The 20,128-nt window shown below is 51.7% G+C and overlaps 1 protein-coding gene across 5 annotated transcripts in view; it reads left to right on the top strand.

Annotated features, from left to right (window-relative positions):
- MYH14 (myosin heavy chain 14) overlaps positions 1 to 20,128 on the top strand; it is a 92,509-nt gene that overhangs the window by 34,445 nt on the left and 37,936 nt on the right. For all 5 annotated transcript variants that reach the window (XM_057314589.1, XM_057314590.1, XM_048223870.2 and 2 more), the window contains 7 exons: positions 9,320 to 9,415; positions 11,563 to 11,681; positions 12,895 to 13,047; positions 13,570 to 13,743; positions 14,097 to 14,270; positions 15,645 to 15,759; positions 19,081 to 19,268. In XM_057314589.1, coding sequence (XP_057170572.1) covers positions 9,320 to 9,415; positions 11,563 to 11,681; positions 12,895 to 13,047; positions 13,570 to 13,743; positions 14,097 to 14,270; positions 15,645 to 15,759; positions 19,081 to 19,268 — 1,019 coding nt within the window. The remainder of the gene's footprint in view (positions 1 to 9,319; positions 9,416 to 11,562; positions 11,682 to 12,894; positions 13,048 to 13,569; positions 13,744 to 14,096; positions 14,271 to 15,644; positions 15,760 to 19,080; positions 19,269 to 20,128) is intronic.

Genomic DNA, 20,128 nt, shown 5'->3' with positions numbered 1-20,128 from the left:
ATAAAACGAGGCATTCTCCGGTACCAGGGCTGATGTTCGGCGGTACCAGTAATAAAAACGGTAAGACATTTCCGTGCTGAATTTAAAAGGTCCCCCGCAGGGACGCCTGGGTGGCTCAGTCAGTGAAGCGTCCGTCCCACTCTTGATTTCGGCTCCGGTCTTGATCTCGGGGTTGTAGGTTCAAGCCCTGCGCTGGGCTCCACACTGGGCGTGGAGCCTACTTAAAAAAAAAAAAAAAAAAGGTCCCCCGCAGTTGTTGCGCTGCGTGAACCTCATCTCCCTAACCTTCTTCCCAGGACCATCCCAGATACGGGGACGAGTAGTTGAAAACCACGTGGCACATCAGGGGCCGGCCCTGGGGTTAAGGACTCAGCTCGTCACCCCTGCACCAGGAACTTTGTGCCCCGCGTTTCTCAGCAGACAGTAAATTTTAGCGATGATTCTGGTTTTGTATGTAGACTCCAGTGTGTGTGTGTGTGTGTGTGTGTGTGTGTGTGTGTGTGTCTGCATAAGATTTCATTGTTTAAATGGCATATGATTCTTTTAACCAGCCTCTGTCCCTTGCAGACAGACCTTTAGAGTGTTTGCACCCGTTGCTATTAGAATGAATCCCCTCCCGCAAAAGAGAGTGCCAAGAATATCCTTGTAAGTAGCTCTCTGTGCTCATGTGTCAAAAGAAGGGTAGGATCAGCTCTTAGAAGCGAAATGCTGGGTCTAAGGAGGAGGTGAGCTTTTTGTTTCTAATCCGGCTTTAATGGAAGTGTGACAGCGGTATTGAGCTCGAATTCACACACTCTAACCCTCACCTGGTGACAGTGTACAAGGCAGGGGCTTTCAGTCTATTCAGAGTCGGGCTCCCGTCTCCAGAGGCGAGTCTCGAACCTTTTCAGTAGCCCAAGAGGATAGCTCGCACCCTTTTGGGGTCTGTCAGCTCCCGGTTTCCACCGCCAGCCACTGGCAGCCACTAGTCGGCTTCCTGTCCCTGTGGATTTGCCCATCCTGGCCCTTTCATGTAAACGGGATCACACGACACGGCGGCCCTGTGGCTGGCTGCTTTTACTCCGTGTGACGGTTTCAGGTTCATCCATGTGGTAGCGTATGTCAGCGTTTCGTTCCTTTTTATTGCTGAATAGTTTTGATTTTTATCTTTTTATTATGGGCACCAGGTCCAATAATCAGTCACTCACTTGTGGCTTCTTGGGTTTTGCCTCAAACCCCCCATCCTCCCACCCCTGGCTCCGAGTGTTTTTTAAATTGTGGAGAATCCACTTCATCACCGTCCAGAAGGTGGCGCTAGTCTCCATTTCCACCCACCCTGTCGCTGGAGTGCTGTTTCCCTACATGCATGCCAGCAACCACTGTTGTAAGCTTTTTGGCTTTTGCTGGCGTAGGTGGATGGGGTCTCATTGTTTTATTTGGTGTTTTACTTACAAGGAGTGGAGCCAGCCAGTCACCTTTTTTTTTTTTTTTAACGTTTTATTTACCATTTATTTGGGGGGGAGAGAGAGAGAGAGAGAGCGAGCTAGAGAGCAAGCACGGGGAGGAGCAGAGGGAGAGGGACAAGCAGACTCCATGCTGAGCAAGAGCCCGACACGGGCCCCGATCTCACGACCCTGAGCTCATGACCTGAGTGAAACCAAGAGTCGGACGCTTAACTAATAACTGAGCCACCCAGGTGTCCCGTGGTCGCCTTTTCATAGACTCCTTTTGACAAAAGAGGAGACAGTGGTCTAGGGAGGTGGGGTGTCCGCCCTACGACTCACCCCAGTTGACAAGGAGATGATGGAACCCGGGTCTGACTCCAAAGCCCCATGATCCGTTTCTAGAGAGGCAGGTGGGCCCCTTTGGGAAGCTTTCTAGCCCATCTCTGGGGAGGTGGTCGCCAGTGGGGATCCCAGAGCGCAGAGCACTGGGGACCAGTCCAAGCAGGACCTCCACCCTCCTCCCCACTTCTCCCGTCTTCACCAGTGCTGGCGCCATGAATGCCACTCCGAGAGGCTGAGCAGGGAGCCTGGCACTTGGGGAGGCGTGCTCTCGCTCCAGTGAGCAGGACTCGGCGTCACCAGCCCCACGCCCCTGCCTCCGCAGGCCCGGGCTTGCTTGCAATCAGCTGGTCGGAAGTCACCAGCAAGAGCTAACTGCCAACTTCTCAGGTGTCAGATTCGCCCGGGAGCTTGGCACCGATGCAAGGTCCTAAGCAAACTGTCAGAGGCCATTTTAAAGGCCACTGTGGGGACTTAAGTCAGGCCTGGGTCTGAGCAGAGGTTAAGGAACGAATGACCGTTCAGTTTGTTAGGTGATGATGCCATTGTGGGTCTATAAGATGTCTTTGTTTATTTATCTTTTCGGAGGTGCCCTGCTGTCCTCTGGGAAACTCCCAGAACTGCCAGGGCTTTGGGCTGTCCCCATCCACCCAGTCCCCCCAACCCCAGACAGGCAGAACCAGAGATCTCTGAGCCCAGCCCCTCTCACTGCCCAGCCAGGGAAGCTGAGGCCCAGGAGGTCACCCAGCTTGTCCAAGATCACACAGCAAACTCTCACATCCAGTAATATATGAATCCTCCATTAGTTAACTCTTTGCCCTTTATTCATGAATATATCGATTCATTCAACCCGTGATGGGGTTTGTGGGCCAGACCTCTGCAGGCGCTGGGCGAAATTCACAGTGACCAAGACAGAACCAGCCCCTGACCTGTGGAATGCTCAGACCCGGAAGCATCGAATCTCACAAATGGATTAAAGCTGAACCGGGGGGAGGGTGACTGTTGGAAGGTGCATGGAGCAGGGACCGTGTGTCACAGTGTTCCAGCGCGGCCTCGGGAGGGTCAGGGCAGCCCCTGGAGGAGGCAGCCCTTGCCTGAGCACTGACCGTCTGGCAGGAGCTAACCAGGCATAGATGGTGCTGGCGGCATCTAGGGGAAGGGAGCTGCCAAGGCAAAGGCCTGGTGGCAAGAAGAGTTTTGGAGAAGCTGATAGAGGGCTGGGGTGGCTGGTTGGAATAAGCGAGGGGACCCTGGGGCTGGAGGCGTTGGGAGGGTCGGGGACAGGGGCTCAAATTGAATCCCAGAAGGACTGGGGACCACGGAAGGAATTCTTCCCTGGGAACAGGCAAGCTCAAGTTCGTTCATGAAAGCATTTATAGAGCGCCTACTGTATGCAGAGTACACAGGCAGCAGATGAGTAAGGAACAGATACTTTCTACAAGGAGGTATGATCTCAGTGGAAATGGAGAAAAATTATTAATTGTTGCACACCCTGCCGTGCCCGCAGACTATACCAAAACCTGGTTTGGGGTGTTTTTTGTTTTTTGGGGGTTTTTTTTACTTCTTTTTATTATTGAATGTTACGTTAGTTTCAGGTATACACATATGGATTCAACAAATTTGTTCATTGTACAGTGCTCATCCCAAATGAAGACGCCATCTGCCTTTTTTTTTTTCCTTTGAGAGAGAATCCAGGTACCGTAAAATTCACCATCGTCCAGCACACAGTGCGGCCATTTGTGCCATATGCACAATTGCCCTAATTCTAGACACCAAGTCCTTCCTTTTTTTTTTTTTTCTAAAGATTTTATTTATTTATTCGACAGAGACAGAGACAGCCAGCGAGAGAGGGAACACAAGCAGGGGGAGTGGGAGAGGAAGAAGCAGGCTCATAGCGGAGGAGCCTGATGTGGGGCTCGATCCCATAACGCCGGGATCACGCCCTGAGCCGAAGGCAGACGCTTAACCGCTGTGCCACCCAGGCGCCCCACACCAAGTCCTTCCTTAACAGCTTTTTTTTTTCTGGACAAGATCTGACATTTCAACAGGTATGAAACTCAAAAAGAATATAATCTTTCAGCTGTCCTGGCTCCCAGGAAGCTACTCTGTCCACCGTTTCCCATGTGTCCTTCAGAGCAAAGCCTCTTGAAGCCGGGCCAGTGACCTGCCTTCTGTTTTCAGGGTTTGTTCAAAAAACTTTTCATTTGGAATAATTTCAGCTTTACAGAAAAGTTGCAGAAAGGGTACGAAACATTGCCGCGCTCTTCTCGAAGATTCGCCGGGTGCTAACATCTTGCCACATTTGCTTCTCATCTGTCTTCTGAATTAGTTATTATGAGCAGTTTGAGAACAGGGGTGTGGACGAGCGTGCAGCCACACCCCAGCAGACTTCACACTGAGGGCGGGTGATGGTCTGGTGAGACGGAGGGAAGGGCTGGCGGCGGGGCCGGAGGCACAGGTGCGCTGGGGGACCTTCCGTGCAGGGACCTTGTGCACAGCGAGACTCCCCTTTACCCTTTGTATTAGCTTCCCGTGACCGGTCACAAACGACCACAAACACAGCGGCTTGAATCAACTCACGCTGATTGTCTTACAGTGCTGGAGATCAGAAGTCCAAAATCAGTCTCATGGGCAGGGTTGGTTCCTTCTGGAGGCTCAAGGGGAGAATCCGTTTCCTTGGCTTCTCCAGCTTCCAAGCACATCACTCTGACCTCTGCTCCATGGCCGTCTCCCCTGGCTTCCCTCTTATAAGGACCCTGCAGCTGGAGCCCACCTGGGTAATGCAGAGCTCATCTCCCATCTCAGCAGTCTTAATTTAATCACATCCGTGAAGTCCATTTTGCTCTGCCAGGTAACATTCCCAGGTTCCAGGAATTCGGATGTGGACCTCTCTGGGGGGCTACTGTTCAGCCTCCCACCCTGCCAAATCTGTTAGTGCATTTTTTTTTTTATAAGTAGGCTCCACGCTCAGTGCGGAGCCCAACGCGGGGCTTGAACCCACAGCTGTGAGATCAAGACCCGTGCGGAAGAGTGGGATGCTCAACCACTGAGCCACAAAGGTGCCCCCTGTCTGCGTATTTTTAAAGAACGTTCTCTTATGCAACCACAGGACGGTACCATTAATTAGCATTATCATCTCATTCACAGACCCTATTATCCCAGTAATGTCCTTTATAACACACAGAAATGTCCTTTATAACATAACAGAAATGTTATAACACACAGGCTTTATGCCAGTTTGCCTAACAATGTCCTTTATAGCAAAAAAGATTTTGTAAGTCACACACACACACAATGCACGTGTGCGTGTGTGCACACACATTCCCCTGGGCCACGATCACACGTACCTAGCACATTTTCCTCTCCGTCTGTCTGGAACTACTTTTTCCTTATCGTTGGTGACCTCGACACTTTTGAAGATTACAGATCAGTTGTTTTGTCTCAACCTGGGCGTGTTTCCTTGCGGTTAGATTCAGGTTACACATTTTTGGCAGGAGTCTCCCAGGAGGGTGCTCCTCCCTCCCCCTCCCCCTCTCCCTTTTCCTAAGTAAACAGTGCAGGAGTGTAGACACCAAAAAATGTGCCCCGAGCCTACACATCGGGGGCTTTCTGCAAGTGAACACCCCGTATAACCAGCATCTAGAAGCCCTCTCGTGCCCCTTCCCGTCCCCAGAATGACCCCCCCGCCTTCGCGGAGTGTGAGTCTACGCTGTTAGACGCTGTAGAGTTGTTTCACTTGTTCCTGAACTTGGTACAAATGTCTGGCTTCTTCCACTCCAGCCCGTGACTGTGAAATTTGTCCATGTTCAGTGAGTGGTCGGGAGGGGGCTTCTTTTTATTATTATTATTTTTAAAGATTTTATTTATTTGTCAGAGAGAGAGAGCACAAGCAGGGGGAGTGGCAGGGAGAGGGAGAAGCAGGCTCCCCGCTGAGCAGGGAGCCCGATGCGGGATGGGGGACTCCATCCCAGCACCCTGGAATCATGACCTGAGCTGAAGGTAGACGCTTCACGGACTGAGCCATGCAGGCGTCCCAGGGGAGGGGGCTTCTGAGGGGCTGGCTCCACGGGTGCATCCACTTCGTAAAAACTCATCAAGCCTGACGAGTGTCATTGGTGTGCTTTTCTGTAATGTGGGCTTTATGTATGCATTTACATTTAAATTTTATGCTGGGAATGGAAGGAAAGGGAAGCACCACCGTTAAGGATGTTGACCCCAGAGTCAGACCGCCCAAGTTCGCATCTCAGCTCTGCTGCTGACAAGCTGGATGATCTCGGGCAAGTTGGCTCCCGAAATGTGCCTTGATTTCCCGTCTGTGAAGGGGTTTTACTCCATTCCCCACGTGTAAAATGTTATCATAGGACCTGCCTCCCTGTTGTTCTGAAGGTTAAATGAGTTCATTTGTAAGTGTTTGGAACAGGACCTGGCAAGGAGTGAGTGAAAATAAGTCGGTGTCCATTTGTGATGTAGTTTTGGACTGTCGGTGAGGTGAGGTTCGTGGGGGTGGAGTCCGGAGCCCACAACCAAGAAAGAATTCTTTTTTTTTTTTTTAAAGATTTTATTTATTTATTCGACAGAGATAGAGACAGCCAGCGAGAGAGGGAACACAAGCAGGGGGAGTGGGAGAGGAAGAAGCAGGCTCATAGCGGAGGAGCCTGATGTGGGGCTCGATCCCATAACGCCGGGATCACGCCCTGAGCTGAAGGCAGACGCTTAACCGCTGTGCCACCCAGGCGCCCCCCAAGAAAGAATTCTTGAGACGACTTTGGTGCAAAACGGTGGCTTATGAAAGCACAGGGACAGGACGTGTGGGCAGAAAGAGCTGCTGCCCCGGGTTGTGAGGGGTGGCTGATTATATACTGTGGGGTTGGGGGAGGTAAGAAAACAGGGAGGTTGAGAAAGGACTTTCATATGTTAAAGAAGATTCACAGGATACCGGAGGCCTTGCCATTGTCAAGTTAAGATTGTTTTTCCCTCTAGCAAGGCATTAGCATTAAGATGGTTGGGGGCTTCCTGGAAGAATGTCACACTTGTCCCACCCAAGAATGGGGAAGGGGGAGGAAGGTTGCAGGGTGTCAGCTTATGCTTTGTCTTCAGCCAGCCTTCTGCTCCCTTGTCATTTGAACCTGTAAGTCGCAGAAACTGTTCTAGAATGTGTCGTTGATGGGGTAGCTGGGCGCTGATCTGTAGTGTCGCAGTGAGAGCCGCAGATACAGACCCGGCCTGAGGTAGGCATATTACAGGGTCCGCTCAAATGCCACAGGCCGCTTTGCTGTCGGAGATGACAGAGTTCTGAGGTGATGCCCGAATCTTGATAAAATTCTGAACAAAACCAACCACAGTCTTTCCTCAGATTTCACAGTGGCTACCCTCCTGGAAAATCCATTGTGTAATATTTTAAAAAGATTTGATTGATTGATTGATTGACTTGAGAGAGAGAGAAAGAGAGTTTGAGCAGAGGGGGGGAGGGAGAGAATCCCAAGCTGACTGCACTGAGCACAGAGCCCAACACCGGGCTCAGTCTCATGACCCTGAGCTCATGACCTGAGCCAAAACCAAGAGTCAGAGGCTGAACTGACTGAGCCACCCAGCCGCCCCCAAAAAGCCACTGTGTATTAAAACCAAACACAAAACACTTGTGTTTATACATAACACAGGTGGGATTTGACTCATCATTACAAGCCATTATTTCACGGACACGGATGTCCAGGGGGACATTTAGGAGTCACACGGGGTGTGGCCAATTCTTTCTGGTGTGGAGGGGCATCTTCATCTGGATCCCAACCTGCGCGGGCCCTGTGATATTCAGAAACACTCCACTGTTACGCCAACCGACCTGGGAGTTCCTGAGATGTCCTCTAGGGGGCAGCACTGTCCATTCACGAGGAGTTTTCGGGAAGCTCTGTGCTGACAAGCATGTACAGTCACTTCTCTTTTGTGGTTTCTGCATTTGCGAGTTCACCTGCTCAGTAATTTATCCGTAACCCCCAAGAGCGGTACTCCTGGTGCTTTTGTGATCATCGTGTCATTCTCACGGGGGTGGAAAGTTTGACTTGTCCAGCGCACACACAGGGGAGGGTCAGCAAAGCGGTGCTCTGTCTTCCTGTCTCAGCTCATACCGTAACCCAGTGTCCTTTTCTCCTTTTCGCCTGCTACTGAGTGCCACATTTTTCATGTTTTTGTGCTTTTCTTTTTGGTGGCTTCACTGTCTAAAATGCCCCCCCCCCCCCCAGCATAGTGCTTAATGCTGGCTAGTATCGCCAAGTGCAAGAAGGCTGTAGTGTGTCTCACGGACAAAACACGTAAATCGGATGAGCCTCCTTCAGGCTCGAGGTAGAGCGCTGTTGGCCGTGAGCTCAACGTTAACGAAGCAACATTATATATTAGATAAGGTGTCTTTGAACAGAAACATATAAAACGAGGTGACGTAGTGATCAGTTGATGAAAATGTGACCAGAGGCTCACAGGAACAAAACCCGGTATTTCCCATAAGCGCATTCGATTGCATTTGCTAATTCGTGTCCACAGTTCGCTACAAAGAACGTAACTCGGCAAATAAGGGGAATCGACTGTATATTTTTGCCTTTTTAAAATGTAGACAGTGATATGCTGTATATACCATTCTGCACCTTGCATTTTTCACTGGCTATTTTAGAAATCTTTTCATATTTAGGGCACCTGGCTGGCTCAGTCGGCGGAGTGTGCAACTCTTGATCTTGGGGTTGTAAGTTTGAGCCCCATGTTGGGTGTAGAGATTACTTAAAAATAAAATCTTAAAAAAGGAAATCTTTTCATATTGCCAAAGACTTTCTTTGCTCATTTCCACGCATCCTTTTAAATCTTACATGCATTGCTTTATAAAATGGACATGAGTAGACACCAAATGGTGCTAAAATAAACCTTGAATACAAAATACAGAGTTCATGTATCTTCTCCTATGTTTTAAGATCTGCCCAGTGTCACAGATGGATTTTAAGCTGAGGGGCGGTGGCGTAATTTGACATAGAGTTGGGTCGGGTTTTTTTTTTTTTAAGATTTTATTTATTTATTTGAGAGAGAGAGAGAGAGTGCATGCACGCAAGCGGGGCAGGGGTGTGGGGAAGGGGCAGAGAGAGATTCTCAAGTGAACTCTGCTCTAAGAGTGGAGCCCAACGTGGGGCTCGATGCCACGACCCTGAGATCATGACCTGAGCTGAAATCAAGAGTCCGACACTTGGGGCGCCTGGGTGGCACAGCGGTTAAGCGTCTGCCTTTGGCTCAGGGCGTGATCCCGGCGTTATGGGATCAAGCCCCACATCAGGCTCCTCCGCTGGGAGCCTGCTTCTTCCTCTCCCACTCCCCCTGCTTGTGTTCCCTCTCTCGCTGGCTGTCTCTATCTCTGTCGAATAAATAAATAAAATCTTTAAAAAAAAAAAAAAGAGTCCGACACTTAACCGACTGAACCACCCAGGCGCCCCTGACGTAGGGTTTTTAAGCTACATTCCTAAGGGGGCTAGTTAGGACCACGCATCAGGGTCTGGAGCCCCACGCGATTGCGCTCTCTCTCTGGCCCTTAGCCATGCTGCGGATTGTCTCGGCCGTTCTCCAGTTTGGCAACATCGTCCTGAAGAGAGAACGGAACAACGATCAAGCCTCCATGCCTGACAACACAGGTACTCCGCCTGGCCCGCAGCCCACCCACCTGACCCTCTTTCCCCGGACAGAGCATCCCCCCACTCCCCGCTCCTTAGCCGGGCATGCCTCCAAGCTGTGCTGGTCCTTTACCAAAACGTCATCTCCCACTCGTTTCCTGATTCCGGCCGAAGGTTTGAACAACACCAGGGTGCCAAAGATCCCGTCATCCCGGCCCCTCTGAGAAAACCGCCATTAGCATTGGGCTTATTTCTTCCTGGCCTCTGTGCTCTGCATATATATACATTTTTTTTATGCTTTTCAAAAGCAGAATTATAGTTGATATTCCTTTTTTATCAAAACGGAAATAGCTCTGCTTCTTTGTGATCATAAAATAATACAAGCTGGATGGGGGAAAAACCTGGCAATACAGAAAAGTATAAAAGCAGGGAAATGACCCACAATTATGCTCCCGAGAGGTAATTACTGTAGCATTTTGGGGTATTTCTCTCTGGGCTTTGTTCTATGTCCATATCCGTGTGGAAGTAATTGTCACAGAGGTGGAAACACGCCTCGCACCCTTTCCCCCTCAAGACAGCAAGAGCTTTCCGTCCTGATTATAAAATCCTACGGGCTCATTTTCCAAAGCTGTACAACCACAGAAAATATGAGAAAGGGGTCCCTCCCACCGTGCTGTTGATCAGCGGTATCCCCCGTGGCGCTTGGGGGCTCCATTCACACGCCCAGCACGTGTGCCGTGCACGCTCCTTTATTCATCCGATCTACGAAATTGGGAGTTAGACCTTGTAGACCGTTTCGAAATTTGCTTTTCTCCCCTTAATGCACTGAGGGTAACGTTTCAAGGTTATTAACGAGCACGCTACTGGGGTTTCTTCCTCTGGGGTCTGTGGGTAGAACCACATGGCAGCATAATTAATCTCCTGGGAAATCCTGGGTGTTTCGTTCTCTGCATTTGCAAACACTCACTGGAGTCCACGGGCCAAAGGACACAGCAGAGGCTTTGGAACCCTACAGAACATTCCTGTGACTCGCAGCGTAGCACCCAGTACACATTCCCTGCCGTCCTTCAGGCCGCTGTTATGGTTCTTAAATACTTTTCATATCATGCAAAGTCAAAGTCACCGTAGAAAAATTAGAAACTACGATTGCACCAAAAGAAAAAAAGAGAGAGAGAGAGAGAGAGAAATGTAAATGTTCATCAACTCACCTCTCAGAAATAATCACTGTTGATTTAATTTGGTGTTTTTCCTTCTAGATGTGTTCTTTTCCTTTCTCTTTTCCGCGGGAGTTGAGCATTTGCAGTAACTGTTTTCTCATTATGGAAGTGACGGAAGCTGGAAAACATTTCTTAATTACCGTTTTTTATGCATTTTTCCCCTACAAAAATAGGGAGGGGCAAGTTGTTTTTAAATATTTATTTATTGGCCACTTCCACGGGCTTTTAGTCCAATAGCTTCCCCCCCCAATATTTTATTAGGAAATTTCCAAGCATACAGAAAAGTGGGATGAATTCTATAGCGAACACCCAGATATCTACCACCTTGATTCTGCCATTGATATTTTGTTATACTTGCTTTATTGCATATCTTTCCATACATCGATCGTCCATCCTGCTGTCTGGTGCATTTCAAAGTTGCAGATTTCCGTGCATTTCGGCGTGTGCATGAGTAGTTCCCACGTACACACATCGGCTCGCGTATTCTTATCACTTACTGGTGTCCAGCATTTGCTTACAGTTCTTTCTTTGGAGTGAAACGTACAAACCGTGAAAGGCACACATCTTAAGTGTACCACGTAATGAGTGCTAATAATTTTCATTGGCTGAGGAACAGGTATTCCGATGGAGGATCCCCGACTCCCTAACCAATCCCCAGTTGCTGGGCCTTCAGCTTGTTTCCTGTTTTCCTCCACCACCAACAAGGCTGGAATGTATATCCTCCTGGTCCAGTCTTTGCTCGCCTCCGAGATTCTTTATCCCATCTCGGGGTCCCTGAGAGAGAATTGTTGGGCCAGACGATGAACACACTCTTAGGATTGTAATGCTTCTAGTGGGAGAGGCTGGGCCCCTCGTCTGTTCCACCAGCAGCAGGGGCGACCCCCTCCCCTGCGTTCAGTGGCCACTGCCGCCTCCCGGGACTGATCAGACCTTTGTGCCTCTTGCTGTCAGCTGCACAAAAGCTCTGCCACCTCCTGGGACTAGGGGTGACGGACTTCTCCCGCGCCCTGCTCACCCCCCGCATCAAAGTTGGCCGAGACTACGTGCAGAAGGCACAGACCAAGGAACAGGTGGGTAGGGCCGGGGGCAGGCGGGGTGCAGGGAGAGCCATGTGCCGGGGTCCTGGGCCTTCAAGCAGCGCATGCTGGTTTTTCTCTCTCACTCAACAAACTTTGGCTGATTTTTCGCTTCATTGCCGGCTCTGGTTCTGGTGCTAGGAATGAAAGTGGTAATGGAAACAAAGACCATGGCTTTGTGGAGCTCAGGCCGAAGTAGGGAACAGATCATAAAAGAAGATACATAAGCAGTGAGGCCTTCTGTGAAGGAGGGGGTTCATGGGGTCAGGAAGGTCCTCTATGAGGAGGTGATGTTTGAGTTCGGACCTAGACAGTTCAAGGCAGTGGGAACAGCATGTGTAAAGGCCCTGAGGCTGGAACAGGCTTAGTGAATTGAGAACATCAAGGAGGTCAGTGAGGCTAGAGAGTGGGGGAGGACAGTCAGCAGCTACAGTCAGAGAGGTCAGAAGGGGACAGATCATGCAGGGTCTTAGGGGCCACAGAAAGGAGGTGAGTTTTATTCAGAGTGCAGCAGGAGGCTAGTGAGGGTTTAAGCCAGGGAGCAACTTGATTCAGTTTGTCTTCTATAAAGATCCCCTTGTCTATTGCATGGATAACTGGATCCATGGGGCACTGGGTGGGAACAGGGAGCCATAAGGAGGCTGCTGTCATAGTCCAGGAAAGCACTGATGGTGGTGGGACTCCATGCTAGAGGTGTTCAGAATCCAGCTTTCAGGCAGAGGCCTCTTCCTGGCCCCAGACTGGGCACTCGAACAAAGTACTAGGGTGAAAAAGACACAGTGGGGGACATGAGGGCCAGAGATTGGGGGTCACCTGAGAGGCTGGGTTCCTCTCTCAGCTGAGGTACTGTTGTTAGGATCCATTTTACAGCTGAAGAAACTGAGGCACAGAGAGGTGTGCCTGAGGCTGCAGAGCTTCTAAGGGGCAGAGCCAGGATTCAAACCCTCGTTGTCACTCTCCAGAGTCCACCTTCTTGTCGAAATTGGTTCAAGGGATGGGGGAGGATGAATGAGCCAATGTGCCCCCAAGCGCCTCACACACTGCCCGGCGCATAGTAGGGCTCTGAACTGGTTGGCATCATCGTTAATGTCATCATTCTCGAGCTGTGAGGGGCCCCGGCCACACCAGTGTCTCCTTGCTGGGGGTCTGGCTGGGGCTGCGGGGGCGGGGCGGTCCCTCACCATGTCCCCCCCCAACTCCCCCGCAGGCTGACTTTGCGCTGGAGGCCCTGGCCAAGGCCACCTACGAGCGCCTCTTCCGCTGGCTGGTCCTGCGCCTCAACCGTGCCCTGGACCGCAGTCCCCGCCAGGGCGCCTCCTTCCTGGGCATCCTGGACATCGCCGGCTTTGAGATCTTCCAGGTCTGAACTTGGTGCCAGGCTGGGACTGGGAGGGTGCCGTCACCCTGGCTCTCTCCCCTTCCCTCTGGTCTCTGTCCCCTCCCTCTGGTCTCTGTCCTCTCCCTCTGGTCTCTGTCCTCTCCCTCTGGTCTCTGTCCCCCCTCCCTCTGGTCTCTGTCCCCCTCCCTCTGGTCTCTGTCCCCTCCCACTGGTCTCTGTCCCTCTCCCTCTGGTCTCTGTCCCCCTCCCTCTGGTCTCTGTCCTCTCCCTCTGGTCTCTGTCCCCCCTCCCTCGGTCTCTGTCCCCCTTCCTCTGGTCTCTGTCCACTCCCTCTGGTCTCTGTCCTCTCCCTCTGGTCTCTGTCCACTCCTCTGGTCTCTGTCCCCCCTCCCTCTGGTCTCTGTCCCCCTCCCTCTGGGTGTCTGTCTACCCACCGTGGTCTCCATCCCCCCTAGTCTCTCCTCCTCCCCAGTTTCTGTCCCCCCATCTCTGCCCCCTCACCCCATCTCTGCCCCTCTCTCACTGGCGCCCTCACCCCTGCAGCTGAACTCGTTCGAGCAGCTCTGCATCAACTACACCAACGAGAAGCTGCAGCAGCTCTTCAACCACACCATGTTCATCCTGGAGCAGGAGGAGTACCAGCGCGAGGGCATCCCCTGGACCTTCCTCGACTTTGGCCTCGACCTGCAGCCCTGCATCGACCTCATCGAGCGGCCGGTGAGCCTGAGGGTCCGCCCGCCCCTGGCGCTCCCTCCCGCTCCCTCCCGCCTCCACCAGCCACGAGATCTGGCACCTCGGTCCGGCTGCTGCCCCGCTGGGCCTCCGGCCTCTAAATCGGTTCATGACAGCGTCTGCTTCATAGATGGGTGGCTGCTAGATGCGTAGGCCCCGGACGTGCCTGCCGGGGCCTGGCTTGAGCCGAAGCTCTCATCAGCGGCCACAGCCGTAACTACTGTTCTCATGTTCGGTTGTATGTCTGTGTGCCTCTTACAAGAGCTACAAGTTAGCAGCAACCTGAGTGTCCAGTGTGTGGGGATCTGACGTCCTCTTCCCCTCCTGTTGATGGTTAGGCTAACCCTCCTGGACTTCTGGCCCTGCTGGACGAGGAGTGCTGGTTCCCAAAGGCCACGGACAAGTCCTTTGTAGAGAAGGTGGCCCAGGAGCAAGGGGGCCACCCCAAGTTCCAGCGGCCAAGGAACCTGCGGGACCAGGCGGACTTCAGCGTCCTGCACTATGCGGGCAAGGTAGGGGACTGGGCCGGCCTCGAGGCCTGTGGGCGGGGGTGGGGACCACTTGGCTGCAGATGCGGGGACAGTGCAGAGGGAACACAGGGGCCACCCGATGTCCCCTGGAACGAGACACCGCCAGGGGCCGGGGAAGCCCAGGCAGGACTGAGGACTCTGTCTGATGAAGTCAGCAAAAGCTTCCTCAAGGAGGGGATATTTCCAGTAGGCTTTGAGGGGTGGATAGGAGTTGGCCGCGAGAAGAGGTGTGTGCATTTTATTCACCTCATTCGGCAAAGATTGGCCTTTTGTGCGCTCAGCCCCGTGCTGAGCGAAGCTGGGGCCCCACGCCGGACGTGGTTTCTGTCCTCACGAATTTCCAGATCTGGGAGAGGGAGAAACACAGACCATGAGGATAGAAGGCTGCTAGGTGCTTCAGTGGGGGCAGCGTCAAAGCTCGGAGGAGGATTGCAGGGGGAGCTTTCACAGAGGAGAGCAATGCTTGATCTGGAACTTAAATCAAGGGTCAGCAAACATCTTCTGTATATAGTTTCGGCTTTGTGGGCCAGACAGTCTCTGCCACAGCTACTCACTTCTGCCACTGTAGCTCGAAGGACACCCTGGGGGATACATAAATTATATAGAAATGAGGGCTGTATTCCAACAAAACTTTATTTACAAAAAGGTGGCAGGCCGGATTTGGCCTGTGGGCCATTGTTTGCCAATCCCTGGCCTAAATGATGAGTAACAGCCAGCAAAGGATGGGTGAGGGACGGGAAGGGCTGTCCAGGCGGAAGGAACAGCATGCAGAGGCTGGGAGGCAGGAGACCTCTGTGTCTAGCCCTCACTTCCTCTTCCACACATCATCTAAGACCTCCCGTGGGCCCAGCCCTGTGCTGTGAGTCAGATCCGAGTCCTGGCCTCAGGGAGCCACTGTCTGGTGGGGGGCACATGCGTGGGGGATCGTGCCAGTCAAGACTGTGACTCTGGGAGCCTTTAAAGCAAAGCCCTGAATACTAGGAAGGAGCCAGACATGTGAAAATCCACGGTGGCGGGAATGGCAGGGGTAAACCTGACGTAGAAATGAGATTGTGTGTTTGAGGAACAGTGAGGAGCCCAGTGTGGCTGGACTAGAATGGATAAGGAAGAAGTGATGGTGGACAAGGTCCTCAGGGTGGGCCAAGGACAGATAAGGGAAGTAGAGGGAGAGGGGCCACGTTGATGGAGTAGATGGAGGGTGCAGTTCCCGGAACAGACACAAGGTGGCACCAACGCTCTCTCAACCGTGGTGAGCTCAGGAGCTGGCCGTCTTAGAGCTTCTGGGAGGTTCCTTGGGAAATGGGAGAGCTGGTGAAGCTGCAAGCTCACCACCCTCCTCTGCCTGACTTCACCCAGGTCGACTACAAGGCCAATGAGTGGCTGATGAAAAACATGGACCCGCTGAATGACAACGTCGCAGCCCTGCTTCACATGAGCACGGACAAGCTAACGGCAGAGATCTGGAAAGATGGTGAGGGCCAGCTTCCCCAGCTTCCCTGCCCCTGGAGCTCTGTGCATCCCTTTTTCCAGCCCACAGCGTGAACACCTTTGTTCTAGAGGCTACATTCTGATCATGAGTTGTCTGCTCAGTTGCGGAACTTAGACAGGTAGACCAGACGATCTCCCGGTAGTATTTCCAATCAGTGATTGGTTGGTTGGTTGCTATCTTCAGCCAGCATCATACTCGATGACAAAACACATCCCCCTTAATCAGAAACGAGATGAGGATGCCCATGGTCACCGCTGCTGGGAAACCTGGATTTGGCACTACTAGCCTGTGCAATCAGACTGGAAAAAGAAATAACTATACGGATATTATAAAGGAAGAGAGAAAGTTATTCATTGTAGTTGGCATATGATCTCTAAAAAAGAAGAAAAGCAAGAGATTTGACTAAAAAGAATTAATCACACGAGAACTCAGCAGTGTGGTGTTTTATAGATTAGTCGGCTTTGGGGCTTTGCTTTCCAGGCTCTCACAAACTTCCCGTCAGGGCGCCCACGGAAGAAGAAAGGAGTAACAGATCACGATGTCATTTGGGAGAGCTTTCCTGCTCCAGCAAGGCCCATGTGGGTTTGGCCATCTGTCTTTTTGGAATGGCATTTCTAGGAGGCATGGACAGAAAAGCCGAATGTCTTTGGAGTGAACCCCGGAGCTTTCCAAGCCTGGTCTGCCACTCCCCATCCTTAGAGGAGAGATGATTTTAACAACTGGCAGAAGCAGCATCTTGGTTCCTCCTGATTCAAGGCTTCCAGAACCTGTTGGTTTGCCTTAGCCTTTTTCTTGAAGTTGTGGTTGTAGTTGTAGTTAAAAGGGCCAGCCCATGCAATGAGACAGGAGAGCAAAATAAGAAGACATGTGGTTCCCAAACAAATTCATGGAACAAAAGGGCGCCAGGTGCCTTGATGCTGGTGAGCTGATTTTAGACAGAGATTTGATGTTTGTGTCTTGCATGGTTTACACACGAGGGACTGACAAGCCGTGTTCAGTGTCCAATGACAGAACCAGATTCTGCTTTGAGAATCGTCTCCTCAGCCTGAAAAATCCCTCCACCCCAACACACACACACTTCCTCAAAATCTGTGTCCCCTTCATGGACACATCATGCCCCCCACCACCGTGATGCCTCACATGCCCCATCTCATAGGAGCCCAGCCCCCCAGGGGTTCCGCGAGAGAAGTGGAAGCTGGGAAGCCTGTTGAGTCCGGGACTTGAACTTGGCACAGTGTTACTTCCTCCACTGTTCTCCTGAACAGAGCAAGTCACAACAGCCCAGATTCAAGGAGCTGCAAGTCACAGGGAAGGATGGGGACGGGGTGGCCGTCTGTGCGTCAATCTCTATGACAGCTGTCCTGAGCCCAGAGTCGGGTGCCCAGCATCCTGGTAGCCCAGGGGGAAAGGCAGACAAGACAAGCTTTCCTCAGAGAGGCAAACGCAACAAACGGGGTAGGAGTATCAAGTCAGTCCTCGAGCTTCCTGGCAGCCAGGGCAAAAAGGGATACCTAATCCAACAGATAGATTCAACCTCTAGGGAGAGAAATTTTTTTCCCCTTAGCATTAAATTTTCACAAAGGACATTCATCCTTTCAGTCAACTTAGAAGCCTCCAGTGGGTAGACACAAGGTGAACGGGACAGTCCCCCTGGCTTTAGAAGTTCACGGCCAACACTGAAGTTTTCCCTCCCGCTTTGCCTTGTGCTATTGACTAATAATAACACTCTTTTTTTTTCTGCCACCTTCTCTCTCTCCTCCCTTCTCTTGCTGTTCCCTTTGCATCTCCTGCCCCCATCTCTCTGTCCCTCCCCTCCTCCGTCCTCACCACCTCCCAAGAACACGGGGGCTTCCAGCAATTCTCTTTCCTTGGCTCCTTCCCACCGTCGCCCCCAGGATCTTCAGGGAGGCGCGGCTCTGCCATTTCTCCGTCAGGGGGTGGGTGTTGCTCTGCGACAACGGGTGAGATTTGCCGGCCGAGGAGGGTGGGCCTGTCGGACCGGGTACCTGACTTAAACATCTGTCCCCTCTCCTCCACATGGAGGACGGTCGCCCTTCTTCTCCTTCCTTGGCGCCTCCCTCAGTTTCCAGACTCTCTGTAGCAGCGCCCGCTTTCTAGCTTTCTAACTTAACCGCATGCAAAAGGACAAGCAATTATGATAATACCACCTGGCGTCTACTGAGCACTTACTATGTGCAAAAGCCCGTTTATGATTACTAACCCCTCAACTCCTCCAAACAACCCAGGGAGGCAGGTGTTAGCACTCTTATCCCCATTATACAGAGGAGGACATTGAAGCCCAGAGAGTTTATGTCCCCTGCCCGAGGTCACACAGCCAGTAAGGGACAGAGCTGAGATTTGAACCCAGGACATCGGGTCCCAGAGCCTCTCCTCTTCTTGGTGCTGTAAGAACTTAATGATCCTTTTGATAATAGCCGGGAGAATGGCAGTGAGAAGGAGTGTTGAACCTGGGGAGGCAGAGGCCCTCCGTGAGCCCCGCTGCACACCAGGCCCTGCCAGAAGTGAGGATTACCTGGTTGACCCCGATGACCCTCCCTGTTGAGGGCTGCAGGGTGTCAGAGTTTGCCCCGGCTGCAGGTTCCTGAGAAACCTGGCAGGAATTAGAACAGAATTCGAGGTGAAGGAGTAGGTATTTCTTACTAGCTGAAGTGACACCATCAAATGACAAGATCAGGCCTTACTGGAAAAATGGTTCAGTGGAAGCGTCTGTCTTCTTTTAAACACTGCACATAAAAGCCAGGCTTTATTACCGTTTTCAGTGGGACATCGTTTTAAGTTCCTAACACTGCCACCATGCTGCGTTCGTGATCCCTGGCGCCCTCTCCGTGCTGGTAAAATGGGAACGATTCTTCTAGGCTTATAAACAAGCAGGCGTGTGTAAAGTGCTTTGAGCGGCGCCTGGCAGAGAGAAAGTGGTAGGTAAGCATGTGCTGTCGTCATCAGCACTCATGGATCAGGAACATGGAGATGGAGATCGTGTCCTTGAGAAGACGAGAGGTCAGAGGCCAGGGTTCCAGAGGACTCACGCTGCTTGGGTTCAAATCGTAGATCTGCATTTTCTAAGCTGTGTGGCCTTAGACGCAGTCTTCCACCTCTCTGAGCCTCCTTTCTGAGTTTACACATCAGCCCAGTGGGGCTGACAACACCTTATCTTACCAGTGTTTCGTATGTAAAGCGCCAGGTCCTATAAATGATAAGACCCTTGAACTGTAACCAACCCAGGCCACCTTCAACTGACCCCTGACCCCCTCCTTTCTCTACATCTGTTTCCTCTTCCCATAGTGGAAGGCATCGTGGGGCTGGAGCAGGTGAGCAGCCTTGGGGATGGCCCACCGGGTGGCCGCCCCCGCCGGGGCATGTTCCGAACAGTGGGACAGCTCTACAAGGAGTCCCTGAGCCGTCTCATGGCCACACTCAGCAACACCAACCCCAGCTTCGTCCGCTGTATCGTCCCCAACCATGAGAAGAGGGTGAGTGACCAGCCTGGGGAGGGGGACAACTCTGGCGGGGGGTAAAGGCCTGGCCACTGAACTTGGCTGGAGCCAGGCTCGCCTCTGACTGGCTATGTGACCTTGAGCAAGTTGCTTTCCCTCCCAGGCTCAGTGCACTGCTAGGGAAATGCATTCATTCAGTTCATGGGACTTAAATTTTATTGAGCATGTACTAAGGGCCAGATATCGGGGATACTTTCGAGTAAAAAGCACAGCCAACTCCTATTCTCACAGTCTAAGGGGGAGCACAGACATTCAACTGAGCAACCATAGTGAATGTCTGGTTGAATTTGTAGGGATGGTATCACCTAAGGTTTAATCTGGTCTGTGAAGTCAGGGAAGCCTCCCTGGAGGAGGTGGTCATTGAGCTCTGAAGGATAAGTGGAATCCTGAGGAGAGAACAGCTTGTGCAAAGGCCTGGTGGGAGGTTGGGGCATGAAAGGTGCAGGGGATGGAATGAAGGCTGTTGGCGCTGGGGGTGTTATGTACGAGTGCGGAGACCATGCCTGGCTTCCCAGGCCACCAAAAGGTTCTCTTGTTAGGAAAATCAGAGAATGGGTCGTGTAGAGAAGGCTCAACATTGGTGGAAAATGAAATACAAAATGAGGTACCCGAAGCTCACACTTCAGCGTCTCTGAAGTTGGGGGTGCGGCTTACAATCAATGGCCTGTCAGAGGTTAATTGATAGTTTTTCTTTCTTGGCGGTATGTAAAGTAACAGCGTGTTTTACAATTGATGGAGGCTGATATTTGATAAAATACGGTACATAGATTCGCCCATTTCTCCAAGGAGCCCTGGTTCTTTTTAGTGAATGGTGCTTAGAGTCTAAGATCTGGGTG

This window comes from Ursus arctos, unplaced genomic scaffold, assembly GCF_023065955.2.
Source record: "Ursus arctos isolate Adak ecotype North America unplaced genomic scaffold, UrsArc2.0 scaffold_19, whole genome shotgun sequence".
Lineage (NCBI taxonomy): Eukaryota > Metazoa > Chordata > Mammalia > Carnivora > Ursidae > Ursus > Ursus arctos.
This window is presented reverse-complemented; position numbering and strand designations above follow the sequence as displayed.